Here is a 26,420-nt window from a genome sequence, read left to right on the forward strand (position 1 = left end):
TAGCCTTTGGTGCCAGAGCCAAGCAAAGCAAAGCTACAAACTGATTTGGCTTATTTTGCGACTATTGCGGTCACTGGAAATTGCATTAGATTTGTGCCTGTGCTGCCTGTTGGCTGTTGCCAGATACTGAAGCTGAGGCTGAGACTGAGATTGAGACTGTTGTCAATTAAAGTTCAGGCTCGCTGCTCGAAAAGTTCTGTTAATGCCTTTGGGCTTTGTCATTGGGCGACCTACAATAACACAATGAGAGACATTTACATGAAATTGTTGTATCACGTTTAATTTGGCTATTTGAATGCAAATACGCTTGAGCCAAAAGCGCGCGTCTATTTGGCCAAGATGCTCGAGACGATTGAAGGGATTTTCTTCAGCTTTAGCCACGTTTCAACTTGACTCTAAGCCAGCAGCCGCAAAGGCAGCCTTGAGTACATGGCCAGTGTTGCTGTCTCGCTCTCGCTCTCGCTCTCTCACTGACTATCTCTATCTCTCTCATATATATAAATTCAAAATTTTCAATAGCGCAAAGCCAAAGTAACTTAAAGCTGAAGTAATCAAGGCTATAAAATCCACTGTGGTTAGTTACTGGCGAGCTAGAGAGAGAGAGAGAGAGAGAGGGAGAGAGAGACAGAGCTAGTGAGAGAGCAGCTCGGTTTGTTTATTTCTATATAATTAAAGTGCCAGGCGCGTTTACTTTTTTCTTTTTATTTATTCGCTGGGCTGTTGCGATTTGTTAATTGAATTAAATGTTGACCATGCAGCCGCAGCGAGCGGGTCATCAAAATGCAGCTGGCATTATTGCCCCAGCGGGCAATGGATTGTAGTCTGCATGTGTGTGTGTGCGTGTGTGTGTGTGTGCAACCTATTTAGCCAAAGTGTGCGGCGACGCTCGACGCTTAACTGTAAAAGCAAACGCACGTACGCGACGAGCCGCTGTTGCAAGTGGGCCAAATGCGTGGCAAACGCGATAGCTTCCTTCTAAGGTCGAGGCTATCGTTATCGTATTCAGTTCGATAACAATAAGAGATGGGCGTAATTAGTTAAATGATCTTTTTATACTTTTCATTGGTTAAATGATCAACATTTTGAATCGATAGTTTTGTGAAATACTTTTTATATCTTAAAATGTTATCGTTTATCGATATATATTTACTACATTTTAAATGTGAAAATGAGCTTGTTGTTAATTTAAGCCATTTCTTGAATTTATGGTATATAAATGTTATCGAAATGAATTATCGATTTCTTGATACAAAATGTATAGTTAGCCTATTAGGCATATCTTGTAGTTTACAAAAGTGTGTCATAATTATCTTAGTTATATCAGTATACTTGTAGTTTATTTATATGAGATGCTACAGTTAGCATATGTGTTTATCGTTAGTCGATAGCCTATTTTCAATGTTATCGATATTTTGAAAATTAAAAATGATATATTATTTTAAAGTTACATGTTCGCACACTTATCGATAGTTTTCTACCGCTACAAATGATAAAATATCGATATATTGGCTTGTTATCGTTTTATTTTTAATATATTGTTAGACATTAAGCTCGTATTCGGCCCATTATTGGCCCGCATTCGAGCCGCTCACCGTTCGAATCACGTTTCCCACTGCTCGTCCGAGGCAAAAGCGCGTAATTCCCATGGTCGTGCTCATGGACTTGGTTGCATGGTCGAGCCAAGTACCGCTAAATTGTTGCAGCCAATTGTAGCAGCAGCAGCAGAGGCAGAGGCAGAGGCAGAAGAGGCAGCAGCAACAACGTTTGCAACGCTTCCTGACGCTTGCTGCGCTGCATGCTAAGCAGCTGGAGGCGTTGGCAATGGCGCTGACACATGAGTGACAACAACAACAGCAGCAACAGCCGCAACAAGCAAGCATTAGAGCTGCCCACATGCGAGTCACCTTTAGGCAGGTGTGTCTTGTGTCTATTTGTTCGCAGTGTGCATGTGACAACTGCCAGCTTGTTACGCCCTTTTGACTGTCACACGCTTATTGCTGCTGTCAGTGGCTGACTGACTGTCCGTTGGCCCGTCGGCCCATCGGCCCATCGGCCCATTGGCCCGTTGTCTGCCAAGTTCGTGTGGCAGCCAGCGGAAATTCTGCGTATCACGTGCGTCATTCACGCACCGCGCCGCAGACGGTGGACGCTGCTTAGCGATTTTCAAATTGAATTTTCCTGTGATTTATCCATTGGCGCTGAGACAATAGAAAGTGCCAGTGTCAGTGCCAGTGCCAGTGCGAGTGGGCCATGGCCAAAACAGCAAAGCGAGCTGGGTACAGTAGGCACCGCAGGGCACTCGCCGCTGTCATTCGCTGGCAAGGTGCAGTCGCATCGCCTGGGGAAAATCGAGCGCGACCAAGGCCTGTCACTCGATGAGGTCCGCGCATTTCTAATGGACAACACACACACACACATACACACATGCATATATATCGTGGCTGGCCCGGCCAATGCTCAAGTTCAAGTTGGCTGCTCCTGTTAGCTGCCCTTGAGGCAGCTATCGAGACTCTGCCTCGAATTAATACGATTTTTATTCATGACTGTTGCCGGGCAGGGACCTGGAGCGCGCCCCTAGGGCGATTGCCAATCTGCCAGTGCCACGGCGACTCCTGCTACCGCTGCTGCTGCTGCTGCTGCTGCTGTTGTTGTTGTTGCTGCTGCTGTTGTTGTTGCCTCGTTTCTAGTGGCAATTGCAAAACATTGCCGTTGGCTTCCGTTGCCGGAATGTGGTGACAATGCCTCGTTCGGGTTTCTTTAACTTTTCTTTTCTCTTTCTCGCTGTTGTTGTTGTTGCTGCTGCTGCTGTTGTCCCCCTGCCACTCAGTTTGTTAATGCTGGCTTTAAACAATTGCAATTCTCCTGCCCATCGATGTCGTCGTTGTCGTCGATGTCTTTAGCCGCTGTCGCAATGTTAGTAATTTGTGCAAATGAGCACAGGCAGCAACAAAAGAGCGAGATAGAGATAGAGAAAACGCCAAAAACAAGAAAGAAACGAAATAGACGAAATTTAAATGCGCTATTTGGCCATGTCAACGATGCGGCTGCTAGCCAACTATGGAAAGCTGTTAACTGTTTTCCTTTGCCAAATTAACATTCGCTTGCTTGGCCGTGTTGACACAGGACTCTGTCTGGCCCCTCTCCGTGGGGCAGCCAAAGGCAGATAATGCGATAATTACGCACACGCCAATAGCCAATTCACACTTTCGATGCCAAATCAAAGAGCACGTGCTCCTGCCCCGGCGACAGCCCTAGAAGAGGAAGCAGCCAACTACTACTACGCCTCAAAAAAATAGCAATGAATAGAGAAACTATTATTTACTATATATGCTCCATGCTGTTATCTAAGCCAGCGCCAACAATTAACAGAAATCCAAAAAGTAAATACTGAGAGAGCGAGGTGATAAAAAAAAGTGAGCATAAAATGGCACGCAGGTGCCATTGAGTTACGTTTCTGTTTCAGTTTCTTTTTTTTTTTTTTCTTTTTCTTTTTGTTATTTTGTTAATTCTTTTTTTTTTTTGCTATTTTTTTTCTCCGACATTTCGTTTTCGCTTTTGGCGGATTCATAGCGCTCGCGCCGCACGCACTGACAACACACGGGCGAGCGAGTCACGACACACATTTTACAGTTACGCACAAATTAGCAACAACAACTAAGTCTGCGTGCGTGTGTGTGTGTGTGTATTTTGTTATGTTTACTCGCCTTTCCATGTGCTGTTTCCGCCTTCTGGCCAACTTGTCTGCGTGGCTCACCTGCCCGCCGCTTGCCGCCCGTCTGCGAAGGCCGCATTTAAATTTCAATATTTGTTTACGTTTTTGCTTCGCGTTTTTTTTTTTTTTTTTTTTTTTTTTTTTCGTGTATATTTATTTATTTGTTTCTGTGTGTTTTTTGCGGTCTGGCCCAGCCGTATAGGCACAATCAGACGCGCTGCCCCCCGCTCGGCTTCGGTCTTGGTCTCGGTATGCGACTTCAGTCTCCGTTTCGCTGCCGGTCAGGCTTTTATTTGCTTTATACGATTTTATTGCCGTTTCCATTTCGGCTTTATTTTGCTTCGTTTCTTTGCCAAAATATGCGAAATGTGTGTCACAGACACAATAAATGGAACCTACAAATTAACAACAGAAAAAAGAGGTCGCCTTTTGAAAAAAAAAAAAAAAATCAGAAGAAGAAGAAGAAAACAAATAACAAATAATGAAACGAAATCAAATTCAGCGATGCGAATTTTTTGGAAATTACGCATTGGCCCATAATTTACAAACACCGCACACGCAACACTAGCAACAACAACAACAACAACAACAACAACAGCACCTACAGTGCCTTCGAGCAGCACTCGCCTGTGCGTATATTGAGAAACTTGGGAATACAAACGAGAAAGCGAAGAAAAAACTACGTCATGAGCGCGTAAATAACTTGTCGCTGCTTAGATTGTTGTTGTCTAGCTATACAGCACATATAGAGCGGTATATAAATAGCTGTTGTAGGCCCTCCTGAGAGTAATCGGATCTCGGGCATTTACTAATTTTTCTACACATTTTATTTGCTAGCATACATTATAAAATATTGCGCATACGCCGTGGCGTGCACAGCACAAAATGAATATTCACTCTTTGCTTTGGGCCACGCTTCCGCCGATGTCTTCACGTTTATTGTGTCACAATGATTCTACATTTCTTATCGTGCAAACTGATAAGGGCTGCTCAAAAAAATATATGTATAAAAATATACAAAAAATTTAATAAATAAAAAAACCCTCAATGAAATCTTCTATGGCCATTGAGGCGCAAAACACTTTGTGCCTCGCTTTATCAGAATTTCGCGCTGACTTTGACTTTCGCAAGGCGATTAGATCGAATCGCACTCGCCAGTCAAGTTGGCATTTGCCTCCCCTAGGAGCAATGAACTCAAGTATCTGGCCTAAAATATATGCTAATGTTGGTAAATCAGCTCGGATACATTGCAGAATTGTTTTTGCCATGAAATTTACTTTTCCTTTTTACTCGTCCGTTTTTTTTTACGGGTGAAAGTTGTGCAAATGACTGTTTGGCTATTTGGCTCTTTGGCTATTGTCTAACGGCTGGTCCTGGCCCCAACAATTACCCGATCCAATTTCACGAGCACGTGTCTAATTCAATAAACTCATTTCGAAGTGGACTTTAATTGCGTTGCAGTTGCTTGGCGCAACCACAAATCAAACCAAAACGAATGCAGCTCAATTCAGCAACAACAACAACAACAACAGCAACAGCAACAATGGCAACAGACGGCCGCAACAAGAGCCTATAAATTGCAGTTGCAACTAATTTTTATGCGGCATGCAAACGAATAGTCAACTCAGGCCGAACATTGCATGGCCCCCCGGCACACCTCTTCCCCTAGCAGGCCCCCTCAGTCCCTCCCCCAGTTCGGCCCGCCTTGACTGGGCATATCATATCGCATCTCTGGAGCGCGCATATTTCCGACAGTTGCCGCTGCTGCTGCTGCACATTGCAATGTAATTTTGCTTTCAACACCTTTTTGTTGCTGCCTGCTGCATGGGGCATGCTGCATGCTGCATGCAACGTTGCTGCCAGCGTCGCCCGCTGATTGCAACCAGCGGCGTGGGCAAATAATTGCCAACAAAACAGCGAACAGCAAACAGCGGGCCAAAGTTGCTCGAGCTGCGCGGGCTCATCGCCTTGGCCAACAGCAACAGCAACAACAACAGCTACAGCTATAACGGCAACAGCAACACATTACGAATACAGCCAAGTGAAAATCACTGCACATTTCCCAGGCTGCGCTCAAGCGCTGGCCCCGAAATCGGCGCGAATATATCGCATTTCAATCACGCGCCAATCCCCGAGCTCCTGGGCCGATCTCTGCCAGGCGCAATTTACGTGAGGCCACGCAGTCACAGAATGAGAGAGAGAGAGAGAGAAGTAGAGCGAGCGAGAGAGACTGCAATTTTGCAACAGCAACAACTGCTGCTTGCAGTTTATTAAAGTTGCTGCGCAATCGAGCAGAAAGCAATGGACTGTTTATTGTTGTTGCTGTTGCTGTTGTTGTTGCTGTTGCTGTTGCTCTTACTGTTGCTGTTGCTGTTGCTGTTTTGCTGCCGCTGAACCTAACGGTACCGATTGTGCGCACAAAATGGCCACATCGTGATGGCCAAAATGCCCATGACTGCCCTCGCCGGCCTGCCCGCCCGCTCGAGCCGCAGCACGCGCCCGGCCGGCCGGCGACAACAACAACAACAACAACAGCAGCAACACTGACCGCCAGCCCCCTTCAGCCAATGGGGGCTGCATCTAATGCCGAGATTTCAAAAGTCGATTTATGCGCAAATTTACTTTTATGCGATTAGCAACGAGCGGCAAAAATTTATCGTCAAGTTTAGTCAATTTAATTGGGGCGCAGATGAGGCGGCCCAAAAAGTGGCCAATGAAGCGGAAAGGTGGCAAATGGATAAAAGCCAATGCCTCCTGCTGCCGCTGAGCGAGCCAACACGAAACACTACGCGGACAAAGCGCGTGCATTAGACAAAGGCTAAAAACCAAACCTGGTAGCAGGGCAATAAAATTTTATGGCAGCTGTTCTCAGAAGGAGCTGCATTCACCTCACTGCAGCAGCAACAGCAGCAGCGGCAGCTCAGTTGTCGCTGCCTGCGGCCTCTGCATTTGCACAATGGACTAAAATGTGTTTTGCAAAAGGGTTTGCAGACAGCAGCAGCCGTTGCAACAGCAACAGCAACAGCAACAGCAGCAACTGCATCTAGAATGCAATTTCACGTTTCGGCTTATATGTAGCTGAAGTGCTGATGCCAGCGATAAGAAATGTTAACAAAAACCAAAAAAAAAAAAAGAAAAGCAAGCAGAAAAAAGGCACAGCAACTGCTGAAGCGCTCTATAAACTGAGAGATGTCAGCTTCCATGGACATATGTGCAGAGTCTGTGCATCGATTGAGTCCAGGTCCATTGTAACTGCAGCCAAAGGGAGCTGCAAAGGGCTAAAACAAAACTCAATCGGAGTTGGCTTAAAGCCTCGCCGTTTGGCAGTCGAGTAAACAAATATCTATTTACTCAAGACTCTAATTGAAAGTATGCTGAATAAATTCGACGAATCTGCTCAAAGCTCCTGCTAAGCGTTTTGCCATATTGCAACTTTTCCTAATCTTTCATAACAATCATCGGCGCACTGCAATGCATTTCGCTCTCTCATTGTCTTCCTTAAGTTGTTTTCTTATTGTGCGCAAATTGGCAGTGCCGTTGCCGTTGGCAGCCAATCGGTCAATGGAACTAAGCCGCTTAGCTCTAATCATCAGTAATTGCCCAGGCCCAGTGGGCGAGCCCATCAACGATTCAGCTACGATTCTTAAAATGCAATGCAGGATTCGTTCTGTCAGTTAAGTATCGATGCTGGCAAATAGCTACTTGAAGGCGAGATGCGGCAGGAGTAGCAGTATCGACAGCAGCAGCAGCAGGAGTAGCGACGGCAGTATCAGCAGCAGAAGCAGGAGGAATAGCAGTAGCAGGAGGAGTAACAGCAACAGCAGCAGGAGTATAGGCAGGGGCAGCATCAGCAGCAACAGCAAAAGTAGCAGCAGCAGCAGCAGAAGTATAAGCGACAGCAAAAGCAGGAGTAGCAGAGGCAGCAGCAGCAGCAGCAGCAGCAGCGGCAATCTCAGTAGCAGCAGCAGTAGTAGAAGCAGCGGCAGCAGCAGCAGCAGCAGGAGTAGCAGCAGCAGTAGCAGCAGCAGTAGTAGCAGCAGCTTCTGCTCGTGGCAATGACAATGACGACGTCTCAATTGTTGGAATTTATTTATAAGATGCTGCTATGGCAGCAGCAGCGCCAACAGCAGGAGCAGCAGCAGCAGCAGGAGTAGCAACAGCAGTAGATGCTGCTTTTCTTCAGCTCGACTGCATTAGGAGTATTTCAAATCAGTCGCTGGCATTTGAAATGTTTTGAATTTATGACACGCCTCGATTGTCGCGTCTTTATTATCCAGTATCCTCTTAGCCTGGCCGTTGCCTGCATCTCATTTGGCTTGCATTCATTGGCGCAAGCTGCCTTTGTCCGAGTTGTTTTTGCTGTTCATAAAGTCAGCGGCAAAAGGATAACTGATTCGCTCCTTCTTCGCATTGTGCGTTGGTGGAGTCCAAGGTTAACTTAAGGTGAACTTAAAGCCAGCAACTCTCAGCTGACGTCAGCGCCAAACCAACTTGTTTGGAACATACCGAAAATTCCCAAAAAAAAAAAAAAGAAATAAAAAATCATAAAAAACTGAAAATATTGTATTTGCGCAAGGTCAGTTAAATTTGCACAGCAGCAAAAATGTTGCGATAAAATATTTGTGAATATTGTAGTGCTAGCTGCCAATTAATGATGAATGAGCAGCAACAGCAACAACAACAACAATAGCATAAATAACAATAACAATGCAGGGGCATTCAAAATCGTTGGCCACAAATTAGCTAAATGGAAAAATAGTTTTGCGCCGCATTGAAATGCCTCACGGGGCGATTATCGTAAAAAAAATAAAACCTCGTCACATTGTTGTTGCAAATTACATTGACAACAACAACATGAATGTGCGGCAAGCGCTTTTGATGTGCCTCGAGTTTAGGCTTATGCGAGGGCGTCTAATTAAAGCCGAGCCTCGCAGCTCAGAACAACTGGGCCAATGCTGACCTTCTAAATTCTTTGCATTGCCAACACATAAATGAAACCTTTTTTATTTATTTATTTTTTTTTTTAATCTCATAGACAATCAGCCGTCAAATTACTGCGAAATTGGTTTAATCAATTGAAATTAGTTAATTCTTGTATCACGGCACAAATTTCAAATATTTATAATTGTTCTACACACTTAGCGGTTCTGGTCGCTGGCGTGAGTTTCGACTGCAATTAAGTTGCTAAATGTTGTCAAGCTGTCAATTAATTCGGCTTCAATTCAGTTTTAGAGCAGACACTGAGGGTTTTCTTGGTCTTGAATTGGAATTAGCTTGTATTTTAGATGAAAAAGGTTTATAAATAGAAGCTTTAAGCAACTTTTAAGACTCTTTGACTAATAGAACTTGGATTATAAATTGCAAAGCTAATGAATTTTAAAGACTTTTTACAATGCAAACTATTTGTTAATTAAGAAAAAAAATTGTTAATTTGCATTTTAAAAATAGTTTTAGTATGTTGACTCTTTTCATTAGTTTAGTTAATTCAGCTCGATTGATTTGTGCTTTCAAACACTTCAAATGCTTTCCGAAGCTTTTCCTTTAATTCCCAAGTTAAAAAGGGATAAGCAAGAAAGTGCAACGTTTAATTTAATGCCCAAATTAAAAAGATTTACGATAGGAAAAAAAAGAACTTTTCAATTGGTCTATAGATACGAAGCAGGCTGATTTATTCAAGAATTGACTGAATACTTTTTAAAGAATAAAGTCAACGATTCCCATAGTAATTATAATTAAACTGAAAAAACATATTTAAAACTTATTTTCTCTATATATATTAATATTTGAAATTTAAGTTGCAATTCATTAAAAAGATATTTTTTTAACTTTTCACTAATCTCCTCTTTATCCTTGCTTGAATCTTACAGCTCACGGAAGCGTCCGCCCAGCGACACCTATGATTGCAGCAGCGATCAATGCAAAGTCGACGGGATGAGCGAATGCAATGCAGCATTGATTTTGATGAATCTACACAACTCGCCGAATACCGGTAGGTGGCAGCTAGCTCCTCAGCTCCTCAGCTCCTCACAGCATTCATCACATTTCTCTTCTCCCCTTATCAGTTACAGACAAATGGCTGGGCTCCAGTCCGGGCAGCAGCTCGTCAGCCTCCTGGAGCTCCGGCTCGGCCTCGCCGCCGCTGAGCGATGATGGAAATGCGCTGCACGGCCACATCATCTTGTCGCCACATGATGCGGCCAATGCATCGGCCAATGCACGCATACGCACAACCTCGGTGTCCACATCGGACGAGGGCATTGTCATCGACTTCAAGGAGGAGCGCAAGAAGAAGGTAGGTCACTCACGCAGTCCACTCAGATTAGATCAAAGGAATGCGGCCAGCCTTTTGGCCAAACAGAGCGCAACGGCACTAAATTTGTTGCAATTTAATTGCAACTTTGTATTCCGATTTTAATTGCTATAATTATACTTATGTAAATGTCGCTGCATCATTTCTCTTAATTTTTTTTTTTTTTTTTTTAATTTTGGCAAGCCTCAGCAAAAGTGACAAGGCATACGAAACACGCGGCGTATGCTTGATTCGCATCTCGATTCATTACACGAGACGGGCGACAGCGAAAAGTCAGGAAATTAAATAAATACTGAAAACGAGCCCATAATAAGAGCACATCAATCAAAGGGCAGCGTCAGCAGCTCGTTAGCTGTACGGCCATGAGGCATACACACACACACACTCACACACATATATGGGCATATATATGTAGACACGCACACCCACTCTGTTGACAAAAATCAATGAGCAAAAATTCAGACTGCTACACTCTCCCCCACTCTTTGTCTCTTTCTCTCTCTCTCTCTCTCTCTCTCTCTCTCTCTCTCTCTTTCTGTTAAAGTTGTAGTTAAAATATTGCTAACAACTTTATGAATTATGCTTTAAGACTCGAAAGTGTTCCACAGAAAGAACATTTAAGAAGCTTACGCAACTTTGAGCCGGTACCAGCAGCAGCAGCAGCAGCAGCAGCAGCAGCAGCAGCAGCTCTGCCACTCCACTTCAGGTTTGAGTTTCGTAAATATTCGCGCTGAAATTGGTTTGGTCAACTAGTCAGATATATATTCTATATACATATATATATATATATATATATATATAAATACGTATGTATATACATTTCATTTTTTGTATGCTTTGTCAGCTCGTCTTTCGACTTGTATGTGTTGCTTTTAAGGGCTCTCAACAAACACACACATACACTCACACACACACATACAGACGAACGACTGTGTTTGGGATACATATCGAAAATTGAGCAGCGGCAACATTTTGTCGAGCATTCGCTAACCTTGAATATGTGATTAGATTTTATTTACACTGGCACCGCCGTAGGGCCCAGCTCGCTTGGGGAGTGCTAAGGGCCTGGGGGGCGAGGCACGGTGGGGCGTGTGGTGGCCAAAGGTTGGCATTAATGATTCACTGATACTAACTGATTTGTAATTATTTGCGTCAAGTGCTATTCGTGCAGTCATATCTTATTTTAGCTGAGCAAAAACGTTAATAGCTGCAGTCAAATTAGTTTGTAGTCAATTTTGTTTACTTGCTGGCAAAAACTTTCAGCTGGTGTCATTGTTATTATTATTATTATTATTATTAGTTTGGCTTTGGTCTCCTTTCCCTTTGGCTCTCTTCGACTTTCACTTTGCGCCATGTCCGGCTGATTACCTGTTGCACAAGCGCAATCATTCAAAATAGAGCTGCAAATGCCCGAAATTGTCGTGCTTCCGGTTGTCAGTGGTCGAGCGGTCGAGCGGTCGAGCGGTCGACTGGTTGAGCTTATGTGTGTCAGGCCACGCCCATCGGAGCAACTAAATGGATTTGCGCCCAATTGCAAGGCGGCCTATTTGAAAGACATTTGCTAGATTTCCGCATAATCTCGAACGGGTAGGCAGAAGCAAACACAAAACAGACAAGCTGCCACAGATATGTCTATCTCACTCTCTCTCGCTCGCTCTCTCTCTGTCTCTCCCTGTGAATAGATAAGTGGTTAGATGGATAGCTGTGGCTGTGGCTGTGGCTGTTGCTGTGGCTACGCAAAATGATCTCAGTGCCTGGCATTGAGTGTTTTTTTGCCTATTTTCTTGTTGTTTTTTGTGCAAACTGCAATAAATGCAATTAATGGGTAATTGTGCGCAATTATTGCCGCTGTCGGGCGAAGGGAAGCGCTGCAATCGCTTGACAGCCATGGCCACGTGGCGTATACGTAACGCGCATTACTCATACGCACCATATGCCACGCTCTGTGTGTGTGTGTGTGTGTGCGTGTTAAACGCTTTGTCTGCCTGCAGTTGAGCAGCCACAAAGTGTTTGGCACAACATGGCGCATGATTAACCTTCATTACTCAACCGAGCGGCGAACGTTTGTAAATTACTCATACGCCATGATGGCTTTTGTTTTCTGTCGGTTTGTGTGTGTGTGTGTGCATTTGTGGTAAAAAAAAATGATTTTAAATGCAGATTTATGTGCATTTAACAACAGCAGCAACAACAACAACAGCAACAGTGACAACTGCAGCCACAGCCGCACTCATGGACTTTTGCCTTTTAATCAAGGCTGCGATTACAAGGCAACTGGCAGGCCAGGCAGTCACAGTCGTAAATTGCCCTGCACAAGCTCACAAGCTCACGAGCTGCTGTGGCTGGGCATTGAGGCCGTTGTCAGGCAGTCAAGTGCATGCCGCAAGACTTGCCAAACTGTTTGCGCTTTGACATTCTCAAAGGGGAATATCAATTAGTCCAGCTCTATCAAAATGCTTCAATTGACAAATTTCCTCCCAAAAATTGCGAAAGCTGTGAAAACTTTGCTGCAAATTTCCTGCCGCCAATGCATTTGAATTGGCTTGCTGCCTTTGTGTATTAGTGAGCGTGTGTATGTGTGCGTGTGTGTGCCAAGTTTTTGCTGGCATTTGTGCGGTATAGACCCGGCTAATTGCATGTTCTATGTATAAGCTATGCGAAATTTGTTTTACGTTTTTGCGGCTCTTTTATTTTTGCTGTCGTTGCTTTGTTTGTGTTTTTATTTTGCTTTTGTTATTGTTATTGTTTTTGTTTTCTAACTAATTTGTTTTATAACAGCGACAGCAGCAGCGGCAGCGGCAGCGGCTAATGCTAACAAAAGCAAGCGCAAATTATAGTGCAAAACAAGGCAGACAGCGCGGCGTGTGCAATGCGCTGACATTGCTGCAGTTCCGCCAAGGGGGCAGATGTTCAGCTGAGAGAGAGAGAGGGTAGAGAGGGAGAGGGGGTGATGGCGAGGGGTTGGGCTGGCCGAGCTGGGGCTTAGCCTAATGGCAGACGAATAGAGGGGCAGGGGCAGTGCTATTGCAGTTTAGCTTTTGCACTGCTGACAATTTCAAAGCAACAACAGCAACAGCAACAACAACAACAATAGCAGATAAATGCACTCGACGCTGCCAGCCAACATGGCGCGGCACACGTGTCGCATTAGCAATATCTATGTATGCGTGTGCCTGTGTATGTGTGTGTGTGTGTGTGCGCGCGTGTGTGCTGGCAGCTTAGCCTGCATTTGCCTTTTTCGACAGCGAACCATTTGTGCATTACTTCTGACAGACTGAAGTGTGCTCGACTCTGTGGCAGCAATTGCTCAATGTGATTGATTTTACAAGTTTCCCACACACACACACACACACACAATCCAATTCAATTGTTGGCTATTATAATGCGCCTAATTGATGTTAGCCCAATTCAAAAACTAATTGAACTCAACTTGAATTGCTGCTAGATCAAAAAAAAAACAACAACAAAAATGTTGATGCTCATTTTTACAGGGTATTGATGCGCCTTGCACACTATTCATATGCATAGACTGCTCGTCTATTTACGAATTTTGTTTATTTTTGTTTTTATGATATTTCTAAATAAGCTTAAATTTATATTTATGATTTTCGCTGTGCACTGGCATTGTCACACATCGCGCCATCTCTTTCTCTCTCTCTCTCTCTCTTTTTGTCACACTCAGTAGGTGGCTTTGTGTGTATCTCTTACTGTTGAATAGATTTTGCAGCATTCACCTCAATTTTTGGCTTTACTATGTGCATTTATTTTTAACCGGAATGAACAGAAATATAGCAAAAATTTAATTAAAAATTGTACAATTCAAGTGGCTGTGTTTGTGTGTGTGTGTGCAGCAACCTTGAAACAACATTCACTTGGCAAGCACACACACATACACACGCACACACATAGAGAGGGAAACAGAGATTGGCAAACAGCTTCGGCAATGCCTTTGGCACTTGATTCATAAGCCAACGTCGTATTAATTTCACTCATATGGCAAAATAACCTTGAATTCTGATTAGGAAGCAATTTAAATTTATCTATCAGTCATTTGCTGTTGACTTTATTGAATTATTGGAACTCAGCCATTATTATTATTATACACTTAATTGTGCTGCTAAAAAGCTCAATTTAGTTAGCGGAGCAGCGGCAACTTCTCCCGGCTGCGTTTATCATTTGTAAGTCATTAGCGCAGCAAATGATTTGGCGACTAGAGTCGCTGTCAGCGTCCCCCTCGTCGTTGTTTGATTGGGCAACACGGGGCGTATGAGTAATGACTGCGCAACAGCTGAGCGCACCGTGCCCGACTGTCTGCCCACACAGCGCATTGCGAAACAATCGCTAAATGGACAATTCCAAAGAATTGAATTCCTCAGTTATATCAAGTCTTGCCCGGGGGAGCTGCCATGGAATTGGATAAGCTCTTTGCTAACTGACCAAAGGTAAACGAGGCAGAGCTTGCATGTGTGTGTGTGTGTGTGTGTGTGTGTTTGCTTAGCTCCCAATTTATGTGTTTTTCAAAATTGAGCGTAAAGCTGTCAAATGCATGAAAAAACAAACCGAAAAGTGCAACAACTCGAGTAGCGGCGGAAACGCATTGCCAGAGAAAAGAAAAACTTGCTACTTGCAGCAGTGCGCAACAATTCGTCTGCGTCACTGGCAGCAGGAGTGGCAGCAGCAGCAGCAACAGCAACAACAGAAGCAACAGCAACAATAAGCAAACAAAAGTCAGTGAAGCGCAGTAGTCATATGTGCCTGTGTGTGTGTGTGTGGGTGTTTGGGAGAAACGAACTCATAAATTTATCATAATTGCAAAAGGCAGAAAAATGTGACTGAAATGTGCAACAACAACAACAGCAACAGCAACAACAACTGCAAATGCAATGAATATGAAAAAGTCGTAAAGCAAAAATGCAATAAAAATAATTTGCCATAACAGTCGAGCAGCAACAACAACAACAAAATGTATGTGTATATATGCGTATTTATATAGATATATACTTATATATACATATATATCTTTCTATAGTTAATATAAATATTTGAATTGAAGTCGGTTTTCCCAGCATAACAGTAAACATAGCTTAGCTGCCGTTGCGCATAATTTATAAATTACATTTTCCATTTGTGGCAACAACAACAACAACAACAACTACTACAGCTGAATCATTCATTCAGCATTTCTTTATCTGGCTATATTGGAAAATGGTTTGCCATAGACATAAAACAAAAAGAAATAGACATAGAAAAGAAAAGAAAGAAAGAAAATCTGTGCCAAGTGCAAACGTGAGCAGCGAACATTTTCATGTTCAAGGTGACAAAAATGTTGTGAGGCGACGCGACGCGACCGAACTCGAGCGAACCGGACCGGCGGACACTTGAGCCAAATGCCGCATCATTTGGCCTCGTTTTTCGTTCAATTTTTGCGGTAATGTTTTATATATACATATATATTTGTTTTTCCCCCGTCCTCCTCTTCTTGTTTGTTGTATTTCTTATTTGTGGCTCAGTGCGGTTTGGTCGGCTTATGCCTTAGATCTATTAGATTGCATTGAAGTGGTTTGCTAATGGGATCAGCATGATTTTGTAGTTAATCGATATACATTGCCTATCGATATGTGCATAGGCTATAGATTAAATTTCATTCAATTCCATTTCTTAGATTTAACTGTTATCGATTTACTTGAGCTAATCCCAATTTCTCGTTAATCGATAAACCTATCGATAAATGTTGCTTGTTGCGTGGTCTGGCAACGCTGCTGCCCGGTTATTGTTGCCTTTGGCAATCGGCCCATTTGGACACACTTGGCCAAGCCCCTGGCCGGGCAGCTTTCCTTATCTGAATCTTTAACATATTTCTCTCTAGTTTCTATCTTTTTTTTTTTTTTTTTTTTTTGGGCATTTGGCTTTGTGGCAGCGGCAAATGCAAATTACAAATTGCAAATGTCACTCAGATTGCAACGAATTTGAATGCGCTTGCGGCGGCTGCCACAGGCGAGTCCAATGTCGTTTTGCGGTAAATTGAAAATGTTTGCGAAATTTCAGCAAGACTTTTCGCTTTTATTTCATGTTTTTTTGTTTTTGCCAATGTTTGCCGCGGCTGCCAACTATGCCACGAGCCGGCTCTGACATACTTTTGCCAAAAACCCAAAAAAAGCAAAAAAAAAAAGAAAAGCCAAATGAAATGCAAAAACAAGCGTTGCAAAGTTGCAAATGTGGCAAGTGCGGCAAATTTGCCAGCGCCACATTTCGATTTCATTTGCATTGAAGTGAAAACTTTGCAAAGTTTTGCGAGCAGACCAAAACTTTAGAAGCTGCCAAGATGATGAGGCCTCAATTAGATCTATGTGTGGAGAGAGAGGGAGAGAGAGAGATAGAGACAGATGATTGGGGCACAACACCCAACAACACACAACTGTACCCGGCGAATTGGCCCAGTTTCACTTTTGCACAAACAAAATGGCGGCCAGTGCAACTGTTGTCGTGGCTGTACTTTTTCGCCAGTGTGTGGCGGGCGCGCTGCCAATGCAACTGTGTCACAGTTTTTGTAGGTTATGCCCCCTCCCAGCACACACACAAACACACGAGAGCACACACACACACACACACACACACACACACACACACATGCATAGATGTGCTCGGCAACACGCTGTTGCAGCCTCAAGTTGCGCCGGCCGGCCGGCAAAACGAATGTTGCGCAATCAAATGCATTTCCCTCATACCGACTCGCTCGCACTTGCACATGCACACAGCCTTCTCTCTCTCTCTCTCTCTCTCTGCTGCCGCTCTCTGCTAACTATCTCTCGCACACGCTCTGCTCTTGCTCGCATTCCCTTCAAGCAGCCTGACGTTGCGGCCATGCGCAAAAGCTCACTTCCGTTCAGCTCGCCGCATTTTTCACACGTTGCCGCAGCGCAGGGGCGACGTGCGGCGTAAAGGGAATTACGGCACGTGTTCGCACACAGATGCAAAAATGTGTGCAATTTGTTGCCGCCAGCTGCGACGCTGACAGCGACGCCGGCAACGCTGACGTCGTCAAGGGAAAATTTCAGTGCTTCAATTTGGCTTGCATTGTTATGGAATCATTTTGTTTGCATCGAACCGGTTCGCCAAAGTTTCGACTAGAACTGGTTCAAAGAGAAAGTAAAATATATATATACATATATGTATATTTAAATAATAATATTCTTATGCTCAGCCATAAATCAATTTTATTAAACAATATTCAAATGCTATGATCATAGATATTTTTGTACATTTGCTTTCAACAAGTTTCAAGCTGAAATGTCACCCAAGCAATTTTTTTTTTTTTTTTCATAAACAAACTCTTGTTGATAAATCAATGCTAATAGCAACATATGTTTGCCTTTAGCACATACTTAAATTTCCATATATCTTCTCTGGCAAACAAAAAAAACAAAATCACACAAATATTTCACATAAATAAAATGATCTCTAAATGCAATGTGTGTGTGTGTGTGTGTTTTTAGGTATTTGCCGCTTAATTGTGAACAGAGTGAACAATTTGCAATGCGTCGCAGCGGCGCAGCGACGCAGCTTGGAAATGTTTTGCGCTCGATTCACTTTTCATGGCTAATTAATTTTCGTATTGCGCAAAATTAATTAATACTAATGCTAATGCGAATGCCATGAATATGCAAAGCAAACATTTAATTGCACATACACACATATATGTGTGTGTGTGTGTGTGTGTGAGTGTGAGTGTGAGTGTGTACATGTATTATTTATAAGTAGCTTTTATGCACATCAAATTTTATTGTTGGCGTCGGCGCACCGCGCCATAATTAAAAGCCAAACAAGCTGCGTCCGACGGCAACAGCAGCAGAAACAGCAGCAGCAGCAGCAGCAGCAGCAACAGCAGCAACCAGGTGATTTCATTAGCAGCTTTTGCTTTTGCTTTTGGCTTTAATTATGTTAATTATAGACGACGATATATATTTGATTTCAAATTGAGACAGAACTGAAGCTGGCCGCTCGGCGCATAGGTCGTATGCGCGATATTTGGAACAGTGGGCAAACAGAAGCTTTGATATAGATATCACACACACAAATAAAGAGAGAGAGAGAGAGAGGGGGGCTGTTACATCACTCAATTGCAATTGGGTTTGGCAAACAAATGGTTCGCTTTGGCTGCTTTGCAATGATTATGGAAGCAGTCGTCGGGCACAGAGATAAACACATGAAGTGGCCCGAAGCGAACGGACAGCAGCGACACGTGTCATGGAAAAGTTTTTCTCTTGTTTTTTACATTTTTGTTTGCCTCTAAGTGCGCAACAAGCGCAGCGTAGGCCGCGACTGCGACGTCGACTGCGACTGCAACTGCAACTGCAACTGCAATTGCGACTCGTTGACATTTGCATTCTCAGCGCTGAGCTGAGGGGTTGGGCTGCTTTGGTTGGGTGGCTTACAGCGTGGGCGTTGCGGCTTAATTAAAGCGCATCGGCACGCCTCAGAGCAGCATGCCTAATGGCGGCAGCAGTCGAGCGAAGGGGCATTCGCTTAAAGGCCAGCAGCTGCGGCGGCCGGGGCCACGACTTGGTCGTTGGCAGTCTTCACAGTTTGCTGGAGCAGCCCAACAAATGTTGACAATTGTGCGACAGTCGCTGACGGCTGACGACTGCCGGCTGGGGGCTGGGGGCTGGGGGCGGATGGCGCTGTGGGCGGGAAGCAGCAAAAATGCATTAAACATTCAAATGCCGGCAAAGTCAAGGCAGCTAAGCGCGGGCGTGCCAGGGATCCCAATGCAGAGCAGGTGCCTCGGGCCCAGATGTCCATCTTGGTCGTAAACGGCTTCACTCCATAAAATTAAATTAATGCACATTTACAGCAGCTGCAAAACTCAATATGAGCCACAGACAGCTCTAGCATACAGATATGAAAACAAATGAGTGAGAGAGAGGGAGACAGAGAGGGAGACAGACATATGTAGGCATCAATTATTCAGTTTTGCAGTCAACAAATCTCTGTATATCTGCATCTTGGCCAATTATAGTTTCAATTAAGTGTTTAGCATTTCATTTTTCAATCAAATTTGTATATAAATCAGGGCATATCAAATTGCTTCTCATGCGCAACGAATGGGAGATTTGAAAATTAATTTCGTTACGTGCAGTTAGGGCAAAAGAAAAAAACAAAAATATTCTATGCTTTTGTCTGTGCCGAAACCAATTAATTTTCCACCTAAGCGTAGTGTGAAAATGAGAACATGACAAGAAAATTCAACATTTAATTTTTGTTTTCTCGTTTGTGGCCAGAGGAAACGGAGGAAATTATGAAATGTCAGCAGTCATGTCAAAGCAGCAGCAAACAGGCAGCAACAACAACAACAATAGTGCGACTGCTGCACATGACGTCAGCAGCAACAAATTAAAATAAATGCTATACACAGATATACTGTGCATGTATATATGTACATATATGTGTATGAATGTGTAAATATATACTTTGGTGCGAGCTCTTGCCAAGGGTTTGGCCGGAACAAAGTTTTGCATAAAACAAAGCGAACGATTAAAATCGCGACCAAAAGCAACAGCAGCAAAGTAAAAAACACACACACACACACACACAGCACACACATACATAGCACACACACACACACAGCCATTTGTTGGCAATGCATAGAGAAAAGTTCTGCAGTTGTATTCAAGGTCAGGCAGCAAAGTCAGCGCCGGCGTCGACATCGACGTCGACGTTGCCATTGCTGTTCGCTGTTGGCGTTGCCATCGCCCACATACCACACGTCACCAGCGAAAATCGATATGGCAACACTTTTAAGGGTTGCGGCGAATTCGCCCAAGCCAAAATGGCAAACCTTTTGCCATCTGCCTTGCTGCCTCTTTGCCTCCGCCTCTGCCTCTGCCTCTGCCATTGGCTTTGCAGCAACGTCAGCCGCGTTCAGTGGTTCAGTGGGTCGCATGCAACAACCAGCACAACTGCAACTGTTTGTTCGCCTTTCGGTTTTCCCGCGCAATTTTCGCTCTCTACACGAGCTGCGCATGCCCTCAACAGTCAGAGCAGCCCTCGCCCTCGCCCTCGCGCCCACTCTCCCTTCCGGCCTTCCCACTGTGATGCGCGTTCATTAATGGAGCCTGGTCCCAATTATGGTTGCCAAATGTGTGGGGCTTGGATTTGAGTTGGGCTTTATGGCATTTCTTCTGTTTGGCTCTCAATCAAACAAACACATACACACACACACACACACACACACACAAGCACGAACGCACAGCTGAACATTTCTCTGGTAAAAAGCAATCGATAATGCTTCAAGGTTAGCTGCCAAGCTGCCATTTTCTTTGGAAGTCTTTGTCGCTTGCGGGCAACTTCGCCGGACCCGAAATTGACAGCTGTCAATGCAATGCGAAATCCGCAAACTTTTACCGCAAGTAAATTAAGAAGAGATTTCTAGAGTTTCCCAGAGCCAATAGCCAATTGTCTGTTGCGTGCAATGCGGCGTATGCGTAATTTATTCATTGCATATGCAGCATTATCGCTGGCATTGCCATTGCCATTGGCTCGCCCCGTGCATAATTCAATTGTTAATTGCTCGATATTATTGTTGCCATTTATTTAAAGTCCTCCTTTCGTATTTGATCTTTGCAGGTGAGTGGCGTCGAGTCGAGTTGACATATTGCGTTTAATTACGAGCCGGGCGGCTCGCCGTGTGAGTATTGCGTTTATCATATTATTTTCGCCTCTGACGCAGCCTCGTGCGATTGGCATTCAGTGTTAGCCGGCATTTCCGTGTGGGCTCGAACACCTTGACAGGTACAAGCCAGCCGCGCTTGTACCAGTGCCTGCGTACACATGCTTTCATGTAAATATTGCCCAGCGCGAATCCAGCTGAGCTTGAAGCTTGAAGCCAGCTCTCGGCGGCCTGCACTCGTTTAGAAAGCCAGTTTTATGGCAGCCCAAATCTCTCTGTATTCATTTCTGAACATTGTTGCTAAACCCATGCGAGACAAGCGAAACACTCGTGTTTCATTAACATAATGGCACTTCAATTATGTCTAGACGGCAATTATTTACATTCGTTTGCCGTTCGCCGTTCCCCGTTCGCCCTTTACCTTGCTTTGACAGTCATCGAAACAGTATTACGAACTGTAAAGGGCCATCGAGCCAAACCAAATAATGTACAACAAGGCGTATGAGCAATGGATTTTTAATTGTACCTAAATCCATTGCTGAAATTTTTAAGATTAATGTAGAGTATTTCGCTGTCGCAGCACAATTTGGATTTATTTCTGCTAACGATGCAATTTAGTTAAATTCAATTCATAAATTACATTCTCGCTGCCAGACAATCTGCTAAAATACAGTGCAATTGCATAAATCAATGTGAAAATATAGCAAAATACAAAAGCGAACGGAAAGAGGCAAGCAAAAAGAGAGAGAGAGAGAGAGAGAGAGAGAGAGAAAGAAAAAAACACAAATTCAAAAGCAAACAAAAAATTGATGACGCGCTGTTCCGATTCCGGTTTACCGCATGCGCCGTATTTGAATTTATTTCAGTGCCGGACCTTTACGCACTGACAGAAGCTTTTTGGCCAATTAATGGCGAGCATAAATCACAACTCGGCTAGTTGGCCCAAGTAACGGGGCTTTGGCAGAGGAAACAAAAACGCAATCGAACGAAATGCATTAAATGTCTTCAAGTAATCAGCTTATCAGAGTGCGTCATCGCATTATTGTTGCATTATTTTGCAGCGAAAGAGTTCCTGGAACGGCGATGTGCCAGGCCCATTAGTCATGTTAAAGAGCGGAAGAGAAAGCCTCAGACTGCGAGCGGTTCAGCAATTTGTTAGCCTTTGACCCACAGCTGGCAAACGAGCCAACGAGTCAACGAGCCAACGAGCCACTGAACCGCCGAGCACCACCCACATCTATTGAATGCGCAATTTGTTGACTATTTTGTTGCAGCATTTTATTTGCTATTCTATCTCTATCTCTATCTCTCTCTCTCTCTCTCTCTCTCTCTCTGATGTATTCATTATTTTGATTCAGTTGCTGCGTCTCGCTAATAAGGCACAAATATATCTACAGCTAGCACTACGTGTTTATATGCTCACACACACACACACACACACATGCACACACACACAGCAGCAGCAGAGACACAGACACCTACGGCAAAAACCGCTGGCCACTTGGCCTTGGAATAGGTTGATTGCATTCTAGCGGTCAATGCCGTCGCCAGCGTCGACGTCGACGTCGCCGTCGCTGCTGACGAAGGTGGCGACGTTGACTAACAACAACGTCGAAAATTGAAAACGATCGCCGTCGCAATCTCTCTCTCTCTTTCTCTCTATGTCTCTCTCGCTCACACCTCTAGCAGCTAGCTCACACTCTCACTCACTCTCTCTCTCTCTCGCTCTCTCTAGCTCGTACTGAAAATCCCGTTGTGCTGCAAATGCTGTCAAATTCTCATATGCGCGAGTTACCAACCCAACAACACACACAAACACATATTCAATAATTCTTTGTACACACATAAGCACACACAAAAACACTCAAACACACACAAACACATATTCAATAATTCTTTGTACACACATAAGCACACACAAAAACACTCAAACACACACACAATTATAAAATACCTACACATAAGCATTGTACTCTTTGTAAGAAGATACGAAACAAAGAAACCAAAAAACTTAGAAATAAAGACTCACTTCTGTTTTGGCATTTGAATGAAGAGGACGTTTTATTAATATCTTGACACCTACATATATACACCATCTAGCTCCCGATGGTAATTGGCGCAGCCGGTTAAGGAATGGATCTACTTATAATCATGCTAAGTATCATTATTTTTGTGAAGTTCACTAAAGTGGAGTAACTGTGTATAAGATGCATTGCTAAATGGAACGGAATCAATCGCTGATAATCGTTACCACAAAAAAAAAAAAAAAAAAAAAAAAAAAAAAATATATATATATATATATATATATATATATATATATATATATATTGCAGTCTATGTATAAACATGTACACATGTACCTAATTTTAAATAACAAATGTGTTGCGATTGGGCAGAATCAATCGTTGATAATTGCTGTTATCGCAACATTATTCATTAAAAATATATACATATGTGGATATGTATGCATATGAACATTTTGTGGTGTGATATATGAAATCAAACGCTGATCATCGTACTTCATACACAACAAACATTCATTCACAAACTCATGATGTGGTGGGGTGGAATCAATCACTGATAATCACTACTGCCACAGCATGATTAAACAACATAGTAATGTATTTGTGAATTTGTACATGCAGTACATATATGCAGACATACGTAACTAGAAAATCGTCTATTATTTCACAACTACATGAAATTTTAAGACACGCTATGAAAAATAAATAAAAAGCAGCAACGCCACAATTCTGCGTTTCGCCGCCGACCTAACGGAATCTTGAATTTCGGTCGTCACTCTCAACATTAAAGAGGCTCTGATGTCCGGCGCCACTAGACACGCGACAGAATTACAACGCTCAAAACTCAAGAAATTTCGGCCGACAATAACAAATCTATGCAACATACAATATATGGCGCCACTAATCTGTCTTTCGACGCCGCCACCGTCGCTTATTTCGGCGAAACGAAATATGCCTGGCGTCACACATTCGCACAACTACGCTACAAAATATGTAGTTTGTAGTGAAAGACACTATTCAATGAGCAACTCGCAAAACTACAAGATCAGTTGCGACACAGAGCTCAAACAGAAAAGACATACATACAGCTTACAAATAATCTCATAGTGCAGTGATAAATAGTCGTAATCGCTCATGTGAACAGAAAAGTCTATAAAATCAAACGTTGATAATTATATGACTTAACTGATCGGCTTTGGTAAAACACATACGCAAATTTTCATAGTATATATCATTTTCATTCTTACGTTGTTTTCCCCTACGGTGAATTAGATCCGATGAATTCTGGCGCAACAACTTTTATACCAACGCAGCATTCGTAAAACTGGTGTCAATACCACAAGCAATAGCATTTTATTAAGGAATGTCAAAGCGATATACACTTCGGCCAAGAACATCTACCAGGCAAATCATAAAAATAAGCGAAAACACAGTTTATCCTCCCAACGAAAACTCAATGGACTCCGGCAACGCCTCGGTATCACTTCCGTCTACTATATCGACTTCAAACGGTACACCTTCAACAATTAGCATGGATAACACTCCAACAACTGTAACCCCAACCGACATCCTCGCTTTCATCAAGGAAGTACCTACCTTTGACGGAACCCCTAATCAACTGCAAGACTTCATCGTTAATGTGGAAGAAGTGATCACATCTATGCAAGGAATCGACCAGACACCGTACAGCTCCCTTCTACTAAGAGCTATCAGGAATAAAGTCATAGGAAGAGCTAATGACGCGTTAAAACTGTGCGACACTGGACTCATCTGGAATGACATTAAGGCTAATCTGATTCAACATTATGGTAACAAAAAAAGTGAAGCTATGCTTATTCACGATTTGCAAAACATTTCTGATAACTTATCTTTAGGTCAACTTTTTTATGGTATTTTGAAAATAAGATCTCAATTAACAGACAAATTACGAAACGCAAATCAATACTCGACCGACAAAGCTAAACTCTATGACGAAATTTGCTTGAATACATTTTTAATCCACTTGCGAGAACCTCTTAAAACTTCAGTAAAATCAAAAAATCCGCAAGATATTAACGAAGCCTACGAATATTGCCGTATAGAAAAGACCTTCTATTCTCAAAAACCAAATAACACTCAGAAAATTAGAGCACAAATAACACCATATTCACGCCCCCAAAATATAAAAAATCATCCTAACAATAACCCACAGTATAACAATAGAAGCAATTCATATAGAAATTCTGCAGCCATCACTCAGCCTAACTATCACAATAATAATAGAAATTCAACTCTAAATCCTTTCAACTCAACAATCACCCCCAACAATCAATTACATAATATTAATGAACAACAATCATCAACTGAACTTTGCAATATCAACGACGCAGAAAATTTTTTCAAAACTGCCTCCAAGACTCAACAGGGTACTTAACAAAAAGAACACATGGCTCAACACTACCATTCATATGGATTAATTCCATCACAAACCAACCCATCAAATTTTTAATAGATACAGGTTCCACAAATTCATTTATAAGCCCAACTTTAGTTTCCAATGTCGATCGCAAAACTCTCAATAATCCTGTAACTATCCAGACTGTCTTAAATCAACATGTCATTAGAGAAAAAACCATTATTCAATCGCTTACAGAGTTTAAAGAAGAAATGATTTTGGAGTTTCTTCTTTTCGACTTTCATCCACATTTTAAAGGCCTGTTTGGAATGGATATTCTAAGAAAATTAAAAGCCAATATTAATCTAGCCTGTTTTTGTCTTGAAACTCCAAAATCATGTTTAAAAATTTGTATACAAGACAATCCAGTAACCGAAGTACATGTTATACCCGCTCTATCAAAAGTCTTAATAAATCTTCCAGTCCAGTTGAAGCAAGGTGATTTTTACAGTCAAGAAACAATTTATAACAAAAACTTGAATATATCAGAAGGACTATACAAATCAGCTAACGGATATAGCAATATGTTAATTACAAACAAGTCCCACGAAGATCAGCCACTATATTTGGAACAGCCATTAAAAACCACCCCCTATAATCAAAATCAATTTGTTGAAATATACAATATAGCCTCAGATAATCAAAATCCTCAACATATCCACAAACCAATCACCACATTAAGAACCGACCACCTTAACTCCGAAGAGAAAATCGCGCTAACACAACTTTGTAGTAAATACATAGACATTTTCTATGACGATAGTCAAAAGTTAACGTTCACCAATGACATTAAACACTATATACACACAACTGATAATACGCCAATCTTTGTCAAATCCTATCGCTATCCTTTCGCCTTAAAAGAGGAAGTAAAAAACCAAATAGAGTCAATGCTGAAACAAAATATAATTACAACCAGCTATTCACCTTGGAGTGCCCCAGTTTGGGTAGTTCCAAAAAAAACAGGCCCAAATGAAAAACGAAAATGGAGGCTAGTTTTAGATTATCGTAAACTCAACGAAAAAACAACTTCAGACCGCTACCCCATTCCGAATATAAACGATATTCTAGATCAACTCGGTAAATCCACCTACTTCTCAACGCTCGATTTAGCCAGTGGATTTCACCAGATTGAAATGAACCAAGCGGACAGATATAAAACAGCCTTTACAGTAGAAAGTGGTCACTTTGAGTTCGTCCGTATGCCGTTCGGGTTGAAGAACGCTCCTGCAACGTTTCAAAGAGTAATGGACCATATCCTTAGAGATCTTGTA

The 26,420-nt window shown here is 42.7% G+C and overlaps 1 protein-coding gene across 4 annotated transcripts in view; it reads left to right on the forward strand.

The window, feature by feature from the left end:
• LOC6575222 (zinc finger protein 395) overlaps window positions 1-26,420 on the forward strand; it is a 157,838-nt gene that overhangs the window by 90,570 nt on the left and 40,848 nt on the right. For 3 of the 4 annotated variants that reach the window (XM_002001200.4, XM_032733671.2, XM_044008073.1), the window contains exons 3-4: window positions 9,580-9,701; window positions 9,775-10,004. In XM_002001200.4, coding sequence (XP_002001236.3) covers window positions 9,580-9,701; window positions 9,775-10,004 — 352 coding nt within the window. Of the gene's footprint in view, window positions 1-9,579; window positions 9,702-9,774; window positions 10,005-20,645; window positions 21,423-26,420 lie in introns of those variants that run through there. The other variant, XM_032733673.2, reaches the window with a different exon arrangement.

The sequence above is a fragment of the Drosophila mojavensis genome, unplaced genomic scaffold, assembly GCF_018153725.1.
Source record: "Drosophila mojavensis isolate 15081-1352.22 unplaced genomic scaffold, ASM1815372v1 contig_231, whole genome shotgun sequence".
Lineage (NCBI taxonomy): Eukaryota > Metazoa > Arthropoda > Insecta > Diptera > Drosophilidae > Drosophila > Drosophila mojavensis.